The sequence below is a fragment of the Schistocerca americana genome, chromosome 5 (assembly GCF_021461395.2).
Source record: "Schistocerca americana isolate TAMUIC-IGC-003095 chromosome 5, iqSchAmer2.1, whole genome shotgun sequence".
NCBI lineage: Eukaryota > Metazoa > Arthropoda > Insecta > Orthoptera > Acrididae > Schistocerca > Schistocerca americana.
In genome coordinates this window covers 468,589,186-468,609,362 of record NC_060123.1, presented here as the reverse complement: position 1 = coordinate 468,609,362, position 20,177 = coordinate 468,589,186, and the positions used below count along the sequence as shown (strand labels likewise).

General features: G+C 42.9%; 1 protein-coding gene across 1 annotated transcript; it reads left to right on the top strand.

The window, feature by feature from the left end:
• Positions 1 to 284: 284 nt before the first annotated feature.
• On the top strand, positions 285 to 11,125 carry LOC124615308 (allergen Tha p 1-like). Its single transcript, XM_047143096.1, has 2 exons — positions 285 to 511; positions 10,813 to 11,125. The coding sequence occupies exons 1-2, from the start codon at positions 331 to 333 to the stop codon at positions 11,001 to 11,003; spliced, it is 372 nt and encodes a 123-aa protein (XP_046999052.1). The 5' UTR covers positions 285 to 330; the 3' UTR covers positions 11,004 to 11,125.
• The last annotated feature ends 9,052 nt before the right edge of the window (positions 11,126 to 20,177 follow it).

Sequence of the window (20,177 nt, the reverse complement as noted above, 5' to 3'; positions counted from 1 at the left end):
CATTGATGGCAATATTTTTTCCTGACGCTATTGGCGTGGCAAGTGTTTACTTGTGTAGGGACAGTAAAATAAGAAGGAATTTCCATTAAGGCATCATGGAAACTGCATTACAGCGAACAGTCACGAGTGCACCTGAGAGCAACTTGCTCTTCTCAGAAACGGCCAGGTGCGTGGACCGGTGAAGGTCAGCGTCCGCTGCCCGGCGCCTGCGTAGACACTCGCCGTGACGTCAGGAGGGCCGGCCAACGTACGTATATATAATGCAGTGGAGACTGAGGCTGGCAGATCACACCCCAGACGCCACAGCAGCAGCGCATTGCCGAAGTCACGATGCAGAAATACACTCTGTTGCTGGTCTGCCTGGTGGCAGCTGCCACTGCGTACACCACCAAGTACGACAACATCGACCTGGACGACATCCTGCATAACGACCGCCTGCTGAAGAAGTACCACGAGTGCCTCCTCTCTGACAGCGACGCCTCCTGCACGCCTGACGGGAAGGAGCTCAAGGGTGAGTGCAGTGCTGGCTAGTCAGTACGGTTCTCCCTGTACTGACATACATTAGGAAGCGCACATCAAACGGGTCGCCGATTTTACATTAGTACCACTGTAGTACATACTTAAATGGATTCTGCTCTACTACGATGCACTTGTAAAGCATTTTCGAGGAATCCGGGTTCAACTTCTGACGAGTCTGTCAAGGCTAAGACAGCTGTGCAGATGCCTGACCCAGTTGCCTTCGAATACCATTATTTTTTTGTAATCCGTCAACAGACACACTGCTATCACATTTCTACAATCGCTGTGGAAGTTCCTGGTAACGATCCTACTTTATAAACACAGTAAATATATCTTTTGCCTGTGCAGAAACGAAAGAGCGTACTCGTGTTTACCATCTGTCGTCTGACAACTCCACCTTTTTCTAATATTCTAAGATGGCTAGTATAGTACCGCAGGCAGCTCATCCTGTCGCCTTTACATAAGAGGGGACCACATCTACTTTCTATTGATGCCCCACAAGCAATATGAATATAGTGGACATTATTTGAAACATGTGTTGCCAGGTATAACTTCAATTCCTTTAACCTGGATTACCCGTTACGAGGGGCGTTTGAAAAGTCCGTGCAAAAATAAAAATTGCCTCACATGTTTGGGGTAAACCTTTTTTATTTTTCGACATAGTCTCCTTTTAGACTTATACACTTCGTCCAACGCAGTTCTAATTTGTTGATCCCTTCCGAATAATAGGAATTCTCCAAGTCTCCAGAATAGCTGTTAGTTGCTGTAATCACCTCCTTGTTTGTATAAAATCATTGTCCCACCAGCCATTTCTTCAAATTGAGGAACAAACAGTAGTACGAGGGAGCCAAGTCTGGAGAACAGGGGGCATGGGAAACGAGTTGGAATCCTAGTTCCATTAATTTCGCGACCAAAACTGCTGAGGTGTGTGCTGGTGCATTCTGGTGATGGAAAAGGAGATTTTGCGGTAAAATCGCCAGCGTTTTTCTTGCAGCTCGGTTTTCAAACGGTCCAGTAAGGATTAATAATATATACCTGTAATGTTGTACCATTTTCCAGATAGTTGATGAGGATTATCCCTTGCGAATCCCAAAAGACAGTCGTCATAGCCTTTCCGGCCAAAGGAATGATCTTCGCATTTTTTGGTGCAGATTCTCCCTTGCTAACTCATTGTTCAGATTGTTGTTTGGTCTCAGGAGTATAGTAATGTATACATGTTTCATCCACAGTGACGAAATGACGCTTAAAGTCCTGCGGATTCCTTCTTAACAGCTGCAAACCATCCTTGCAATACTTTTCACACGATTCCGTTTTTGGTCAAGCAATCGCGGAACCTTTCTTGTGGATAGCTTTCTCATGTCCAATTTTTATGCAAAATAATATGTACCCGTTCATTCAAGATCCCACAGCACTAGCAATTTCACGCACCTTAGCTCTCCTGTCATCCATCACCATATCATGGATTTTATCAATGATTTGTGGAGTCGTAACCTCCAGAGGGCGCCCAGAACATTCAGCATTACTTGTGCCCAAATGGCCACTCCGAAAATTTTGAAACCACTTATTAACTGTTCTAATCGAAGGCGCAGAGACACTGTAATGTTTATCAAGCTTCTCTTTTGTCTCCTGAGGTGTTTTGCCTTTCATAAAGTAATGTTTAATCACCACACGACATTCTATTTCGTCCATTTTGTTAACGATCACTCGACTTCCTTGATTCACACGAATGGCAAACACAAAGAAATATAACAATATGGCTGAAACTTGGTGTGCCTTCTTACCAAAGATGCTACTAACTAATCATGGCCTCGATACGCCCCGGTGGTGCCATCTCTCTGACTTTGCACGGACATTTTAAACGCTCCTCCTATATCTCACATCGAATAAAAGACACATTAACACTATGACACACCTGTGTGGTAGATGTAGCCGGTTCGAAACCTAGTGGTGAATGAAATGTTTATGCAGAGGAGGGTGGGTAGCATAAATTTCTCCATAAACGGCTTTTCCGACAATGTTCTGGTTTAAAGTGGAATGCTCTTTTCATTGTCTCCAATGAGGGCATGTGACACTGCTTACTGTGATCCGTTCATCTGATGGTGAAGTTAAGTTGTCTGGCTTCTTGGTGCTATTCGAGATGGGTAGAGTTTGTACTGTCACAAAATTTCAACCTGCCCCTTTTCTCATCATTATCCCCATGAAACACAAACGTTATCATAACACAATACAACCATCCATTACACTCACGTACCCTCTATCGACACACATACGACACAATACCCACACGCCTGCATTGAAAGGTGCTAGTGTAAGTGGAGAAAAAAGCCTTTACGACAGGCGGCTGAATCCGTCCCATGGGATACACGAGTGAACAGTGCCACACGGCGCCTACGTTCACATTAGAATTGTTTTTATTTTTATTTATTTATTTATTTATTGTTCCGTGGGACCACATTTAGGAGAAGTCTCCATGGTCATGGAACGAGTCAATACATGAAATTATAACACGATTGTAGAAACAGATAAAATGAAATATAAGAAACATATTCAGGCGACAAGTCGTTAGTTTAAATAAAGAAAATCAAGAATGTAACACTGGAATTTGCTTAATTTTTTAGCTCTTCCAGGAGCTCCTCGACAGAATAGAAGGAGTGAGCCATGAGGAAATTCTTCAGTTTAGACTTAAAAGTGTTTGGGCTACTGCTAAGATTTTTGAGTTCTTGTGGTAGCTTATTGAAAATGGATGCAGCAGAATACTGCACTCCTTTCAGCACAAGAGTCAAGGAAGTGCATTCCACATGCAGATTTGATTTCTGCCTAGTATTAACTGAGTGATAGCTGCTAACTCTTGGGAATAAGATAATATTGCTAACAACAAACGACATTAAAGAAAATACATACTGTGAGTGCAATGTCAAAATTCCCAGACTATTGAATAGGGGTCGACAAGAGGTTTTCGAACTTACACCATACATAGCTCGAACAGCCCGTTTTTGAGCCAAAAATACCCTTTTTGAATCAGAAGAATTACCCCAAAAAATAATACCATATGACATAAGAGTATGAAAATATGCGAAGTATACTACTTTTCGTGTTGAAATGTCACTTATTTCAGATACTGTTCTAATGGTAAATAAAGCGGCATTTAGTTTCTGAACAAGATCCTGAACATGGGCTTTCCACAACAGCTTACTATCTATCCGTACGCCTAGGAACTTGAACTGTTCCGTCTCGCTTATAACATGCCCATTCTGTCTGATTAAAATGTCAGTTCTTGTTGAATTGTGGGTTAGAAACTGTAAAAACTGAGTCTTACTGTGATTTAGCATCAGATTATTTTCCACAAGCCACGAACTTATATCATGAACTACATTATTTGATAATGTTTCAATATTACACACAAGATCCTTCACTACCAAGGTGGTGTCATCAGCAAACAGAAATATTTTTGAATCAACTGTAATACTAGAAGGCATATCATTTACATAAATAAGAAACAGCAGTGGCCCCAGCACTGACCCTTGGGGAACGCCCCATTTAACAGTGCCCCATTGGGACTGAAAATCATTACCACTCTCAATATCGCGGAGGATTACCTTCTGCTTTCTGTTCTTAAGGTAGGAGGCGAACCAATTGTAAGCTACTCCCCTTACTCCATAATGTTCCAACTTCTGCAGAAATATTTTGTGGTCAACACAGTCAAAAGCCTTCGTTAAATCAAAGAAAACACCTAACGTTCGCAACCTTTTATTTAATCCGTCCAAAACCTCACAGAGAAAAGAGACTATAGCATTTTCAGTTGTTAAGCCATTTCTAAAACCAAACTGTACATTTGACAGCAAATTATGTGAATTTAAATGCTGCAGTAACCTTGTATATACAACCCTCTCGATAACTTTAGCAAACACCGATGGCATAGAAATAGGTCTATAATTGTCAACATTATCCCTGTCTCCCTTTTTATAAAGTGGCTTCACTACCGAGTACTTTAATCGGTCAGGAAACCGACCACTCCTAAAGGAAAAGTTACAGATATGGCTAAGTACTGAGCTAACATACGTGGAACAATACTTCAGTATTCTGCTAGATACCCCGTCATATCCATGAGAGTTCATGGTCTTTAGAGATTTAATTATTAACTCAATCTCCCTCTTGTCAGTATCCTGGAGGAGCATTTCAGGTAGCAGTCTCGGAACACTTTTTTCTAAGAGCGCTATATGATTCCCTGTTGGGACTAGGTTTCTATTTAGTTCACCTGCTATATTCAAAAAGTGATTATTAAGTACTGTACATATATGCGACTTATCAGTAACACGAACATCCCCACTACGCACTGATTCTATATTCTCGACCTGTCTCTGCAGACCAGCCACTTCCTTTACGACTGACCTTATGGTTTTAATTTTATCCTGAGACTTAGCTATTCTATCTGCATACCACATACTTTTTGCCTTCCTAATAACTTTTTTAAGCATCTTACAGTACTGTTTGTAATGGGCTGCTGCATTTAGATTTTGACTGTTTCTAACGTTTTGATATAATTGCCACTTTGTTCTACAAGATATTCTTATCCCTTTAGTCAGCCACCCAGGCTGCCTGTTTGTGCTAGTACCCTGTTTTGAACGTTCTAACGGGAAGCAACTTTCAAAGAGCACGAGAAAAGTCTTGAGGAAAGCATTATATTTATCATCTACTGTATGAGCACTATAAACATCTTGCCACTCTTGTTCCTTGATAAGGTTTACAAAAGTCTGTACAGCAACTGGATCAGCTTTCCTAAAAAGTTGGTAACTACACTCCTGGAAATGGAAAAAAGAACACATTGACACCGGTGTGTCAGACCCACCATACTTGCTCCGGACACTGCGAGAGGGCTGTACAAGCAATGATCACACGCACGGCACAGCGGACACACCAGGAACCGCGGTGTTGGCCGTCGAATGGCGCTAGCTGCGCAGCATTTGTGCACCGCCGCCGTCAGTGTCAGCCAGTTTGCCGTGGCATACGGAGCTCCATCGCAGTCTTTAACACTGGTAGCATGCCGCGACAGCGTGGACGTGAACCGTATGTGCAGTTGACGGACTTTGAGCGAGGGCGTATAGTGGGCATGCGGGAGGCCGGGTGGACGTACCGCCGAATTGCTCAACACGTGGGGCGTGAGGTCTCCACAGTACATCGATGTTGTCGCCAGTGGTCGGCGGAAGGTGCACGTGCCCATCGACCTGGGACCGGACCGCAGCGACGCACGGATGCACGCCAAGAACGTAGGATCCTACGCAGTGCCGTAGGGGACCGCACCGCCACTTCCCAGCAAATTAGGGACACTGTTGCTCCTGGGGTATCGGCGAGGACCATTCGCAACCGTCTCCATGAAGCTGGGCTACGGTCCCGCACACCGTTAGGCCGTCTTCCGCTCACTCCCCAACATCGTGCAGCCCGCCTCCAGTGGTGTCGCGACAGGCGTGAATGGAGGGACGAATGGAGACGTGTCGTCTTCAGCGATGAGAGTCGCTTCTGCCTTGGTGCCAATGATGGTCGTATGCGTGTTTGGCGCCGTGCAGGTGAGCGCTACAATCAGGACTGCATACGACCGAGGCACACAGGGCCAACACCCGGCATCATGGTGTGGGGAGCGATCTCCTACACTGGCCGTACACCACTGGTGATCGTCGAGGGGACACTGAATAGTGCACGGTACATCCAAACCGTCATCGAACCCATCGTTCTACCATTCCTAGACCGGCAAGGGAACTTGCTGTTCCAACAGGACAATGCACGTCCGCATGTATCCCGTGCCACCCAACGTGCTCTAGAAGGTGTAAGTCAACTATCCTGGCCAGAAAGATCTCCGGATCTGTCCCCCATTGAGCATGTTTGGGACTGGATGAAGCGTCGTCTCACGCGGTCTGCACGTCCAGCACGAACGCTGGTCCAACTGAGGCGCCAGGTGGAAATGGCATGGCAAGCCGTTCCACAGGACTACATCCAGCATCTCTACGATCGTCTCCATGGGAGAATAGCAGCCTGCATTGCTGCGAAAGGTGGATATACACTGTACTAGTGCCGACATTGTGCATGCTCTGTTGCCTGTGTCTATGTGCCTGTGGTTCTGTCAGTGTGATCATGTGATGTATCTGACCCCAGGAATGTGTCAATAAAGTTTCCCCTTCCTGGGACACTGAATTCACGGTGTTCTTATTTCAATTTCCAGGAGTGTATATTTAACATGTGTTGCAGCACAAAAATCTTTTAGACTTAAAATTTGTGCATCATGATCTGAAAGGCCATTCACCTTTTTGCTAACAGAATGCCCTTCTAATAATGACGAATGAACAAAAATATTGTCTATGGTTGTTCTACTGTTCCCTTGCACTCTCGTTGGAAAGAATACGGTTTGCATAAGATTATATGAATTAAGGAGGTCTACCAGCATCCTTTTCCTTGCACAATCACTTATACAATTAATATTGAAGTCACCACATATAACTAACTTTTTGTATTTCCTATAAAGTGAACCAAGCTTTAGCAAAAATGTTGTGAAATCGGAGTCTGGGGATCTATAAATAACAACAGTAAGAAGTTTAGCTCCACTAAATTTAACCACACCTGCACAACATTCAAACACCTTTTCAGTGCAGTACTTTGAAACATCAATTGACTCAAATGGGATACCGTTTTTCACATACATGGCTACTCCCCCACACCGCAAAGAGCTCCTAGAAAAGCTGCCAGCCAACCTGTATCCTGGTAAAGGAAGCCTCTGAATTATCTCCTTATTTAAGAAGTGTTCAGATATACCAATAATTTCAGAGTCAACATCTATAAGCAGTTCACTAACTTTATCTCTAATACCTTGTATATTTTGATGAAATATACTAATTCCCTCATTAATTGGATACCCAAGCTTTGTAGAAAGTGGTTTCTTTGTTAGAGAGACTTCCCTTAAGCAGGAATACCTATCAGCTGACTTCAATCTAAAAAAGGTACAGCTCCAACACCCACAACTACCGGAATTTTCCCATGAGTGGTCCCACTACCCCCACCTATGCTGTCACCTATAAGTTTTGCCAACCTCCCCTTCCCATACCTGTTGAGCTGCAGGCCATGTCTAGTGAAACCCGTCCTACTGACAGACTCCACCGACACCACTGAAATGTGACTCATGCCTTCTGTCATCAGCGCACCCCCAAGTCTCATGTTATTACGCCTGACGGCTGTATTAAGATGAGGCCGATCGTGACGCTGAAACAGTTCCACGAAATGCACATTCGTGTTGCCAGTCTGAGTGGCTATCTTTTCCAGGTCACCATCTATGTTATACTCCCCATCCCTACCAATACTATTACCAGCCCCACCCACAATCACTACCTGATCCCCTTTAGTAAAATCCCTACATAACCCCCCTATGTTAAAAGTCACCTGAGCCAATCCTGCATTAGGCTTCACAATGCTGGTGACCTGGTACTCACTCCCCAAAACTTCCTGCAACTGCTGGCCTACACCTCTACCATGAGAACTACCTAACAGCAGAACCTTCTTCTTTCTCTTAGACTTTGCAACTGTCCTAGCCACCGTAACTGCTGAGGTCTGCTGCATACTTCCTACATCTACAGCTACTAGAGATTCCTCTCCACTAGACTCTGACAGTTGGTCATATCTATTACAAACACCAATAGTAAAACTATCTGAAAATCTCCTTCTCCTAGCAGATCTCTTGCCAACAGCCAGCTCCCATTCCCCAACCCCCTTCTCCCTCCTCATCCTATCTAGCTCCTCCAGTGCGTTTTTCAACTGCACCTGAAGGGCACAGATCTTACGCTCCTGCTCCTCTATCAACTTACTCTTGCTACATAACCTGCAGTTCCAGGAGAGGATCTCACCAGAATGCCCACTGGCTTCCCCACTGCATTCCCCCCAGTTAAAATACTTCGAACAAGCCTCACACCGCAATCCACTACTCACGAACCCACGGCAAAGCCCACACTTCTCACTCATGGTAAAATTTTACAATTATTGAAACAAGAAGACAACTTTATCTATGTTCCGCTACTACAATAAGAAGATGTTAAAAACTGACTACAATTATCACAAACTTGCTCTACAAGGGAAGTAACTACTATTATTGACAGTATTAATCAACAACAAATGAGAATATAACAAAATACTAACACAGAAAGAAAATCAAACGTCTAATGACAGTAACGAAACTGAAAGCAGTTCGCAAAAATTTCTTCTGAAGTTATTTCACCGGAAAACACCAAGAACACCGGTTGAAGAAAACTAAAGTTCCTAAATAAACTACTATACACAAACAATTAATTAGTACTTAGCTTTCGATGCGCCGCTACAGCTGCAACTGGTCAGCGCGGAATGTAAACACGGGTAAGAGGTTAAGTTGCTCGATACGAAACACTCACAAATATCAGGCCACAACACAAGAAATGCAGAGGTGAATGAAGAAACCACTAATAAGTCACTTATACAGTAAATATTATCACAAAAACAGTTAAAATATATATCTGAAACCTAAAAATAGATGAAAACTTAGAGAGCGATCTCACACGCAGTCACGCGCTTATGACGTCACACCAAAGTTTTTGTTGCTCTTCGAAAGAACATGATTAGTTTTAGTACAACTACTTGGCAGGAAATTTGGAACAAAATATACTCTTACATAGTACAATCAAACGTCTAGTCAGCTGTGTTAACCAACTGCACATTCACCTCTGCCCTAGTGCTGACAGTCTCCTGTGGCATTTGAAACGGTCGTAAAACTACGAACCTTCATTTATCGGAAACACTTGAAAAGGTCACGTTACTAGTGCATCACCTGTTACATATAAGTACGTCGTGTAGTAGTGTGAAAGTTCGGCGAATTCGAAAGCCCGATAGTTATATGCTTCCCGCGTTTGCAACAACTGTAACTTTTTTCAGTAATCTTCTAGATCTGTTCTCTGTTCTTCCGTAACTGAACTCCCATCTTCAGTTAGCACAGGCTCAAGGATTACTATTGTTTGTGATGGATTTATTTCACCAGAGTTGGATGTTAGTCTGGTTATAAATCTGTGAAGACTGTCAACTTTAAACAATAAATAAATAAATAAAATAAAAGACTTGTTCGATGCCAGCTTCCATCTCTTGTATCTTGAGCCAATATTTTCCACATCTCGATAATCTACTCAGCAATTCATATCCGTTTCTACTGTAAAATTCACCCTAAGTTCGCCTTTTAAAATATGGGACTCTATTCCAAGATGCACATCGCATATCTGATACCTTTGTTTCTACCTCTCTGTTTAGCTGAAAGTTCGCATTCAACGAGATAGTTATGTGGACGGCTGGTCGGTGAGCTAATAAACAGGCAACAGATCACACTTATTTCACTGTCAGATGAGAGATTGGGTGGGGTATATTGTTCACCCTGGATAAAGAGTAAGCACCTTCGAATGGATTAGTTTACGTGACCGAACCAGCGCTTTATTGCTGTGATTTGTTGTTTGTATGTAATTCTCACCGTCCCTCTCTCCACCCTCCGCTCTACCCAATCCCTGCCCCCTCTTTCTATCTTTTTCCCTCGCACTACCTATTTCTCTTTCACTCTCTCTCTCTCTTTCACTCTCGTTTTGTGTAAAATGTGTGACAGATCCTGCTTTTTTGACTTATTACCGCACAGTGTATCATGTCCAATAGGCTAAATTTTCTGAATTACCCAACTAAAGTGATTAATGGCAAGCTGTTCCACAGTGCTGTATGTGAAACATGGCAAAACGCAACGGCTTGAACAATGGAAAATTCACATCGTATTGTTGTCATAGACAATAAAGACACTGGAGTCACATATTCCCACTCTTATTCATTTTGTTGCAGCAACCTTACCTCCCACACGACTATACAAAAATCATGGTCCTTTCCTTCTTTGTACTTTCTACATCTGACCGAAAGTGCCTCTCTGTTAAATAACTCATTATTTTGGGTTCTACATATCATATTACTACATTTAGCAACTCATGGCCCTAATCACCACTTTTTGTGCAGTAATGAAAGGTATGAAAATATTCAGAGGTATATAAACATCTGCAGAAAAACAAACCAAATAAATTTCCGATTGCTCTTCTGTGTGGAAGCCTGGAATGGTGGCCACTGGACCACGTGTGGTCAAATAGAAACACAGACCACTGATGTAGCTTCAAAGCGAAATACTTGGAGTCACACAAAATTTAATTATTCAGTATTTTTAGAATAAGTATTTTTGATCTCTTCAACTTTCTGATTGTGAAGCCTGTCTGTTAACAGCCGCCGTCCCTGATGCGCTGACCAATGAGTGCGCCAAGTGTAACGAGAAGCAGAAGGCTGGCGCCGAGAAGGTGATCAGGTTCCTCATCAAGGAGAAGCCCGACCTGTGGACGCCGCTGGAGAACAAGTACGACCCCACCGGCACCTACAGGCAGAAGTACGGCGAGGAGCTCAAGAGGGTCTCTGCATAAACTCCTGCAGCTACTAGTCTCGTCGGCCACTGTGATATCTGAAAATCAGTATCTCATGTAAACAATTTTTTCCAATGCGGTTTGTTCCTTTTATTTAATAAATAAATAATAAAAAATGGAAATCCTTTTTTTGTTTTGTTTTTCACATTAAGGAGAAACCAAATAATCCGGGACGTTTACTTTAAAAGAAGCACGACAAAACCTATTGTCCCAGGGTACTTACGTTCCTACGGATATTTCATTCATTTACTTATCCAGGGATGTTTGACATTGTTTCATATAACGATAAGGATGTTATAAAGAGACTTTGTACTAAAACAGGAAACAACATTTACAAGCAATTATAAAATAAAAAGTGGAATACGGCAATAGCTATGGTAAATACGCATAAGTTATAGTGGTTCATGAAAGACAGAAGAACAAAGGCAGGTCACAATCACGTAGATTCAAAGTCAGATGGTCGTGAGAGAGGGGTGGGAGAGCAAGTGAAAGGATAACATGGTAGAGGTACAGGTAACAAAGAATGGGGAATAAATTACCGTGCCTTACTGAGAAACGGAAAGAGAAAGAAGCAGAAATGAGAGAAAACGGAGGTATTTGTTTAACTGTACGACGGGGATAATCTGGCCATACGTATTAGTTTTTAGGGGTAAAGATGCTGTGTTTGCGAAAGGAAGTGTTTTATATTTTTCTCGAATGCAACAGGTGATTGAACTGTGTGCAGAGTGAAGGGATCCTTCTTCCAGAGGCAAATAGAGCAGCAGAAAACCAGCTAGGGAATCTTTTCGTTTTGTGGACGAGCACAGCTAGATTACTACATATGTGAGACTCTTGTGTCGATGACGGTAAGCTGATAGCTGCTTAATCTCTAATAAGTAGTTACTAGGGTATATGAGCGCTGAAGACACGAGGAAGTAGATTTCATTATTATCTGCGGCTTCCACAGATTGTTCAGTATGTGGACTGGTGACGTCCACGAGACGCTGCATGCAGAAAACGAAGTATCCAACACTTGTTCTCAGCAGTTCCAGTGGAACCTGAGCAACGTGTTCCAGTATACTGGTTTTCAGATGCTAGAGAACCAACGCTTCGTTGCTAAACTCGTTTTGTCAGATGTCCCTCGAGTCAAAAGTCACATGGGTTCAGATCATGTGATCTTGGAGTCTACGAATCTGGAAAACCTCTGAAGATAACTCGTCCATGGAAGGTTGGATCAAATGGCACTTTCAATAGGCGAGCGACATGATATGTTGCCCCAGTCTGCCTGAAAACAGTGTTTCGCACATAGTTCCACTCTTCCAGAGCAGGAATCACATGCTGTACAAGGAGGTCGCGATAGCATGCAGACGTCATCCTATACCTGACAGGTCCTCTGTGTGCATGCTCTTCAAATAGTAACAGACTGAGAATAAAGATGCTTGTGAGTCTACACCATCTCCTGCCACATACGGCCGATGCAATGCCTCATCGTGCACAACAGTTGGTTTCACAGTACCTCATATTTGGTTGTTGTGTATATTCACTGTACCCTGTCGTGTAAATTGTACCACGTCACTCCACAAATTATTGGCCGGCCGCATGTCATCAACTTCGAACAGAGCCAGAAACCGGAGAGCAAATTCAGAACGTTGCGCGGATCATGAGGTTTGAGCTGCGGTACCATCTGGATGTTGTACTTGTGCCAGTGTGATATCGACCGCAAAACTGTCTGTACTGTTGATCATGGGATGGGCAATTCTCGTGAGACTACACGAGCACTAGCACCATCAGCGGCACGTGCTGTATGGTCAGTTGCAGCAACAGCGACCTCGTAAATAACGTCTATCGGAATAGAAAGCCTTCCTCTTCCAGCTGCCACACGAAGGTCGCACTATAGCATTAAACCATTGAATGCCACCAGACCGCTCCTCGGATCTTTTAGTCGGCGCTACTCTCTCAATAGTGCACTTAAATTGCTGCCATTCATATAAAACAGTTTCACTAACAGTGCACGGTCTCTCCTCTCGATAGCCATAATGTTCTCTCACGTTAGGGCTTGTCAAAAGACAGCATGGATGTCATAACGTCATACAAAAAGTGTGCAGTGCCAAACTTGCACCTGGTGGCCACAGGTGCTATAAAGCGTAAATTTGTTCCGAATTAACACATTAGCATATCTATCAAATTTCGCTGACACACGATAATTATATACTACACTCGACCTCCGTGAGTTGCTGCACTTCAATTCCAACCACTTAGTACTATCCGTTATCCACCTTTCGAAACGATCACGATGAGAAAAAAAAAACCAGAGCTCATGTGGAGTCTACTGTTCCTCCCACTAACCGTTCGTGAATGGAAAAGTTTTGGGCTGGGGGAAGGGGGGAGATTTTGGTGCTAGAAATACCTTACTCTATACACCGTAAATTTTTAAAATTTCTTTTTTACTTTGTTCTCAACCTGTGAGAGCACGACAGGCTCTTGTAGAACTTGGTTCTTTTCCTCCATGTCCAATTCTGGCATTTGCATGATGGCAAGGGATACCTCTCGATCACATTGGTAATGCTGCGCGATGGTAATATCTGAATTTATTTCTGGAATAACGTGGCTTTGGGTATATGGACTTAGACTAGATATGTGGATGTAATCTTGTAGCCTCTTCTTGAAATTAGCAGGAGGCTAATACACGGACTGAAACAGAGGTCTTATGTATGTACGTGGGTATTTCATCATGGTGGATCTTGTGCGCTGCTGTCGCATAGATAATTGAACCGAATAAAAATGGCTCTGAGCACTATGGGACTCAACTGCTGAGGTCATTAGTCCCCTAGAACTTAGAACTAGTTAAACCTAACTAACCTAAGGACATCACAAACATCCATGCCCGAGGCAGGATTCGAACCTGCGACCGTAGCGGTCTTGCGGTTCCAGACTGCAGCGCCTTTAACCGCACGGCCACTTCGGCCGGCCTGAACCGAATACTTTCGCTCATCAGATACAGGTACATTTTTGCAAAGGGTTTAGATGTGTCGTGCAGCCTTAGATCTAGTGTCCAAAATTAAAGCAACAAACCACCATTTCCTCGTCCTGTGTGTAACTAACGATAAATCATACAAACTGTCAACAGATGTCCGTACGATCGTGTCCTGCACGGGAAAAAGCATTCTTGTCAACGGACAACCACGGCAAAGATGACTTCAGGGCACATATCAAACAGGATAGCGTTTTCCGGATAGTCCCACATGCACAATCGCAGACTGTGCAGTATGGCACAGACAAGACAACTACCAGGATCTTTACAGTGGAGTGCAATGGGGAGAATGGAAGTAGGATAGTCGCACACTGATGTGGCCCCATGGATTAATCTGAATCGTTCTGTGTTCGAATGAAGCGAAAGTTTAAAGAGCTCTAAACTGTATCCCCAAGACCAGTGCATGGCCGCTCACGTGTAACATCACAGAGAGAGAACCATTATTTGGCTGCAAGCGCACGACGGTTCCGCCTTTGTTCTGTACGGCATCTGTCATCTAACCTTGCAGCATCTACGGGACGTATTGTATCAAGGCAAATGGAGTACAGAAGGCTTCGGCTGAGTGATCTTTACTACCGGAGACCTACTACATGTGCGCCTCTGACGCGACTTCACAAAAGGGAAAGTGTAGAGTGGAATCGTCCGGGGTCAGGGATTTTCTCTGCCTCGTGATAGCTGGGTGTTGTGTGATGTCCTTAGGTTAGTGAGGTTTAAGTAGTTCTAAGTTCTAGGGGACTGATGACCATAGATGTTAAGTCCCATAGTGCTCAGAGCCATTTGTGGAGTCGTCAACATACCACCTGGACGCTAGAACAGTGAGCCATTGTTGTTCTCACAGCAGAGTCCCAATTTTGTCAGGACGGTGATTCTCGACGGATCCATATCCGGAGAGAACGTGGAACACTTCATGAAATTGTGCTGTTAAAGCGTCAAGGTTTAACTGCTGTCGGGTATCGTGACGAGATCTTGGGCTGTCGTGTGCGCTTGTTGCGAGATGCTGTGGGCCCAGACATCGTATTACTGGACGATAGTGATCTACTTCATTGAGCACGCGTTATTGATAATTTTTTGTAAACGGAAGATATTGCACGCACGGCTTGACCTGCTCGCTCTCCCGAATTGAATCCCACAGAGCACGTCTGGTATTCACTAATGACTCGGGTTGCATTACGTCAGCATTCATCGACCACTCACCAAGAATTGCGAGGTGCCCTGCAGGAAGAATGGGCGTTATTGCCTCAACATGAAATTGATGATATCATTCAGAGCATACCCCATCGTTGGTCATGCCTGTATTGCTGCCAGAGGTGGTCACACGCGATACTGAGCGCATTAACCATTTGTCGGAATATGAATGTAAATCCGTTAAGTTGGTAAAGACGATGAACATTTTTGTCTGGCGTTATGCATATTGGAGTTGTTTACTTTTGTATTCTTTACATTATTCCTACTTTACTATCACCTGATTATACTTTTTTGTGCCATAATAAAAGCAGCCTTGAAAAATTTGGGTTTTTAGCTTTAAATGTGGATACCAGTGTAGTTTCAGTAGTTCCATGAAATATATTGCAACATAGGACAACAAAAGTAATAATCACACCAATGAGTAAAGTAGCGTAACTATTACATGATTTTCTATGTACATTACACATAGTATTTTGTTCATTCCGTTAAAACACTCTGTACCCTTCAAATTTTTTCGTCAAGTAATTCTACTTCTTCGTGTTCTTTTCATGACTCTACAGTACGGCGTTTCACAAATCCATTCAAACCGGCAGAAAATAATATCTTCTTTATTTTAACTTCAGTGTTGTTTTATGAGCATTTCATCAGTAACTTGAGAACGACATTTTAGTCAGTTATCGTCCGTGTGACAGAATTATATTGGCGTCACAGTTCACTTCACTGCCACCATTGCGTCAAATTTTATTGTCAACTTGGGTAGACCAAAAAGTTTCCAAATTTCTATGATCAAGCTGAAAATTCTCTTTCGCTGGACCATAGTTGGTGATACAATATTTGGACCGCTATTTTTCAGCAATAAATTGGTAGAACACATTGTTAACGTGTTTAACGTTTGAAGTGTATACGATATGGATTTCGGGTTTGATATGCAAACCATTACAACGGGAAACGCTTCCTGGATCACAGTGGTTTGGTAACTACTTCTGAGCCCACATTGTGATCTCCAACAACAACAGCAGTTAAAGCGCATGCAGACTCTTTGCCCTGTTATAACGGAAACTTCTTTCAAGCAGTAATGTTCTATTTTAGTTAAATTCACGTTTTTCATGTTGCAATACGTAAGGAAAAACTAAAATTTCGCAGTCACGTTTGGTTTTCAGAATCCAAACTGCTGTTTCACGTCACACTTGCCTTTTAAATGATTTATCACAATAAAAGTTATCTAATAATCCGTTGTTAACCGCGGTGCACTTCTTACCGAAATTTATCACAAAATTTCTGTGCTAAAATGAAACGTCTGGGAAAAGAAGATGTACAAATAGTGTTTGGTGAATCAGAAGGCTCCAGTAATAGGTAAAAGACCTGCATTTCTAGAAATTCTCTAAATGAGGCAATTAGAAACAACAAATTCAATGATCAGCAATAAGAGCAGCAATGGCACTCACTAACGTGTGGTTTATGGAGACGTCGGAGTGCCGTGATCAGTCCTGGGCGAACACATCTGCACCCCATGCAGACACAGAGCTGATTGGATTGCTTTTTACTGAAAAACTGTCTTAAATTTGTGCTGCATCTGTTGCAGTAACTCGTCTTCAGCTATATCTACATACATACCCACCGAGCGAGGTGGCGCAGTGGTTAGCACACTGGACTCGCATTCGGGAGGACGACGGTTCAATCCCGTCTCCAGCCATCCTGATTTAGGTTTTCCGTGATTTCCCTAAATCGTTTCAGGCAAATGCCGGGATGGTTCCTTTGAAAGGGCACGGCCGATTTCCTTCCCCATCCTTCCCTAACCCGAGCTTGCGCTCCGTCTCTAATGACCTCGTTGTCGACGGGACGTTAAAACAACACTAAACTAACTAAACATACATACCCCGCAAGCTACAGTATCGTGCACGGTGAAGTTTGCGTTTTACCATTACTGGTCATTTCTTTTCATGTTCTGTTCCCAAGTAGAGCGAACGAAAACAGATTTTCCATTGTGAAATGAAGCGACACAAATCATGGCCGGCATCAGCAGAGTAGGCGAAGGACAGATTAACTGAGCATTTAGCAGAAAGTGTAAGGGGACCACAAGCATACAAGGCGAAATCCTTATTATTATTTTTTGGGTTTGAGTGAGGTTATTGACAACCTTGAAATAAATTAGAACAGGACCATATTATATTTAATATTTCCCAGGACGTTAAAAAGAATTGTTTGATCAAAAAATTAAAGTACTGAATAATTGAATAGATGAGCTCCTAGTATGTTTAGAAGACGTGGGAACTTCTGAGGGATAAACAATGTGTGTCTGCCTGCACACTACGTAACCATAGGGGTAGTGAAGTTAAATATCTACAATTACGAAATAGCACAATTTCAGTCTAAAATGAACATGAAACAATAAAGGGGAGTTACAACATATGTAAAAATTGGCCCTAAAGTGAAATATATTGAAGAAAGCAGTTTTTGAGTTGATCACGGGATAGAAGCATGTGATTTTGACTTGTCACTGCAGTCCGTATTCTACCAAGTCCATATTCTCCCGATAGTCGTTGGTCTCTTTCTTGTCCTACTAGCGGGTTCCAGTCTTCCATAATAATAACAGTTTTTTCTCCATTTAGATCATGAATTACCTGTTCAGTACTCGCTTTCTCTGCCTCTTTGTCTTCCTGATACAGTTGTTGGCGTAGGCGTGCTGCCAACTCTGCTACGAATAACTACATCACTGAACGGTTCACATTAAGTCACTCTCTGTCCTGTCATCCTATTCATAATGCTTCCTACTCACGGTATATCATTTTCTGTTAGTTTTCAGATGGCGTTACTTTAGCCTGACCCGAAGTACTTATATTTCCAGTTCACTGAGGCCCAATTCGTCTGGTTTCATCGTTTGCTTTTCCCTATCCATATCTTCTAGCTTCCCTATCACAGTCACACTTTTACATACCGACTCGTGGAATCTTACCATTCTGTCAGTGATTCAATATCTTCCTGATGGCCACCTCCCCATTGCTAGTCCATTCCCAGAGATATGACAGCGATATTAACCCGGAAGCTTTTGCTAGTAGAGTAATGATTACTAAATAATAACGAATATGATGCTTTGCAGAAATACTTCATTACACCACAAAGTAACGTGCAGTTCTGCTTGCTACACTCGAGTCAAATGGATCTGAACGCCATCATAAATGGCACTGGAGGGACAACAGCCACACAGCCTAATGAAAAGTCGAAAGCAATACAACTGAACGGACAGAAGAAACCATTCCCATAATTTTTGCTACACGGAAACATCACACCCACAAACATTAGACTCTTCTACGCAGGCGATTTTGAAGATTATGTTATTAGATTAAAGATGATGATTCAGCTGTAAGAACAAATAATGCAATTTTGTCTGTGAAAAATTATTATGTGTCAAGGAAAATGCCTCTAATAATAATAAAGAAACATTAATATGTCAAAATATTTTACTAATGCTTCAGAGACAATATCATGTTAATTACTTCATACATTACATACGAAAAGAATTAGGAACTAACATTATACCTAAGGTGCATATGACTCTAAGATGCGCTGTTGTCACTTCTGCTGTTAGACAGTAACAATTAACAGAAGAGGATGTATCTCAGCGGTGCTGTGTTGTATATGATAAACTGGAGGCGGAATTACAAGTATAGTTACTTAAAACAGGAGTCTTTTAACCTCTCTTCGTAGCTTCAACAAATTCTGGTACAATATCGATGGAATACTGTGTTGTAATAAAATTAAATGAGAGAAATGATAAGAATTCCGAACTTATATAATAACTAAAACCTTCGCGTAATAATCACTACACAGTACGAGACGTAATGATCTGATCCCTATAAAGGATTCATCATTCACAATGCATACACAATAACAGACATAAAAAGCAAGTATTGTTCTCAATACGGTACCAACCACGTAATTTTGCAGCAGTCACAGCGTTACTTATTTTCGTGTTAGTTCTGGAATAGAATGTGCACCATCAGCAGCAGATAAAAAACTGAGTGTATCTGAGAACTGTTTATGTAGCTCGTCACTTAGAAGTGTGGATCCCTACCACATTTGTTAGTTGTCTGGAAATATAATAAATACCAGGGTCACACTAACTTACTATCGCTCGATTGTCCATAGACGTGGTAAAATGGAATACAAAGATTTACACAGTTATTTCCACAAAATAGTAATGATACGTGTTCGCAGTTGTTATTCAAAACAGTATCACCTTCTTTCGTGCTACACCCTGTCAAAGTCAATAAAGACAGTTCATAGATTGCGTGTATAAACTGCTGTTTCGTAAAGCATGGAAAACTGCTTGTCTTCATGTCTTCTTCACCAATAATTTAGTGTAGTGGAAGCACCGTTTAGGATAGGGAAAATTAGTTTTGTGCGATATTCAGAGCACTAGTTACAGCCAGGTGTGGACCGGATTGCAGTAAGTTACGCATACCAGCAGTTGCGAAGGCAAATAGAGGCCACAGGGGCGTAGAACTTCCAGAGAGGATGCACACAGCAGTTTCCATGGCGCAAGCCACAGGCAGAAGAGGGCCACTGGCCAACCTAAGTGTTATGCATAAGTGACACGAAGCGCCGCAGAGATTCATTCAAATGTGGCAGCTCTGCTGGATGGCAGGGAGTATCACACCACTGGGCTGCACGCAGCAACAGATGGTGTGCCAGCGTCCCAGTTCACGGCAGGTCGTTGGTTCGACCCTCTGAGTCCGACACGGGGTCCACAGCCAGCCAGCGACAGGCCACTCTTCGGCTCGCTGCCGCGGGCAGTCGTCTCGGCACCCGACAGACGCCGGAGACTTCTCGTGGCGAGGGCTGCAGATTCGGACGCCGGATAGCGGGCACTTGTTTTTCGCCACGATCTCAGCCACACACAGGAGGAGAAGGACGCTGCTGGCCACGCGCGGCTCACACCGAGCATCGCTGAGTCGGCTGCTGGTGCGGCCAGTCTGACA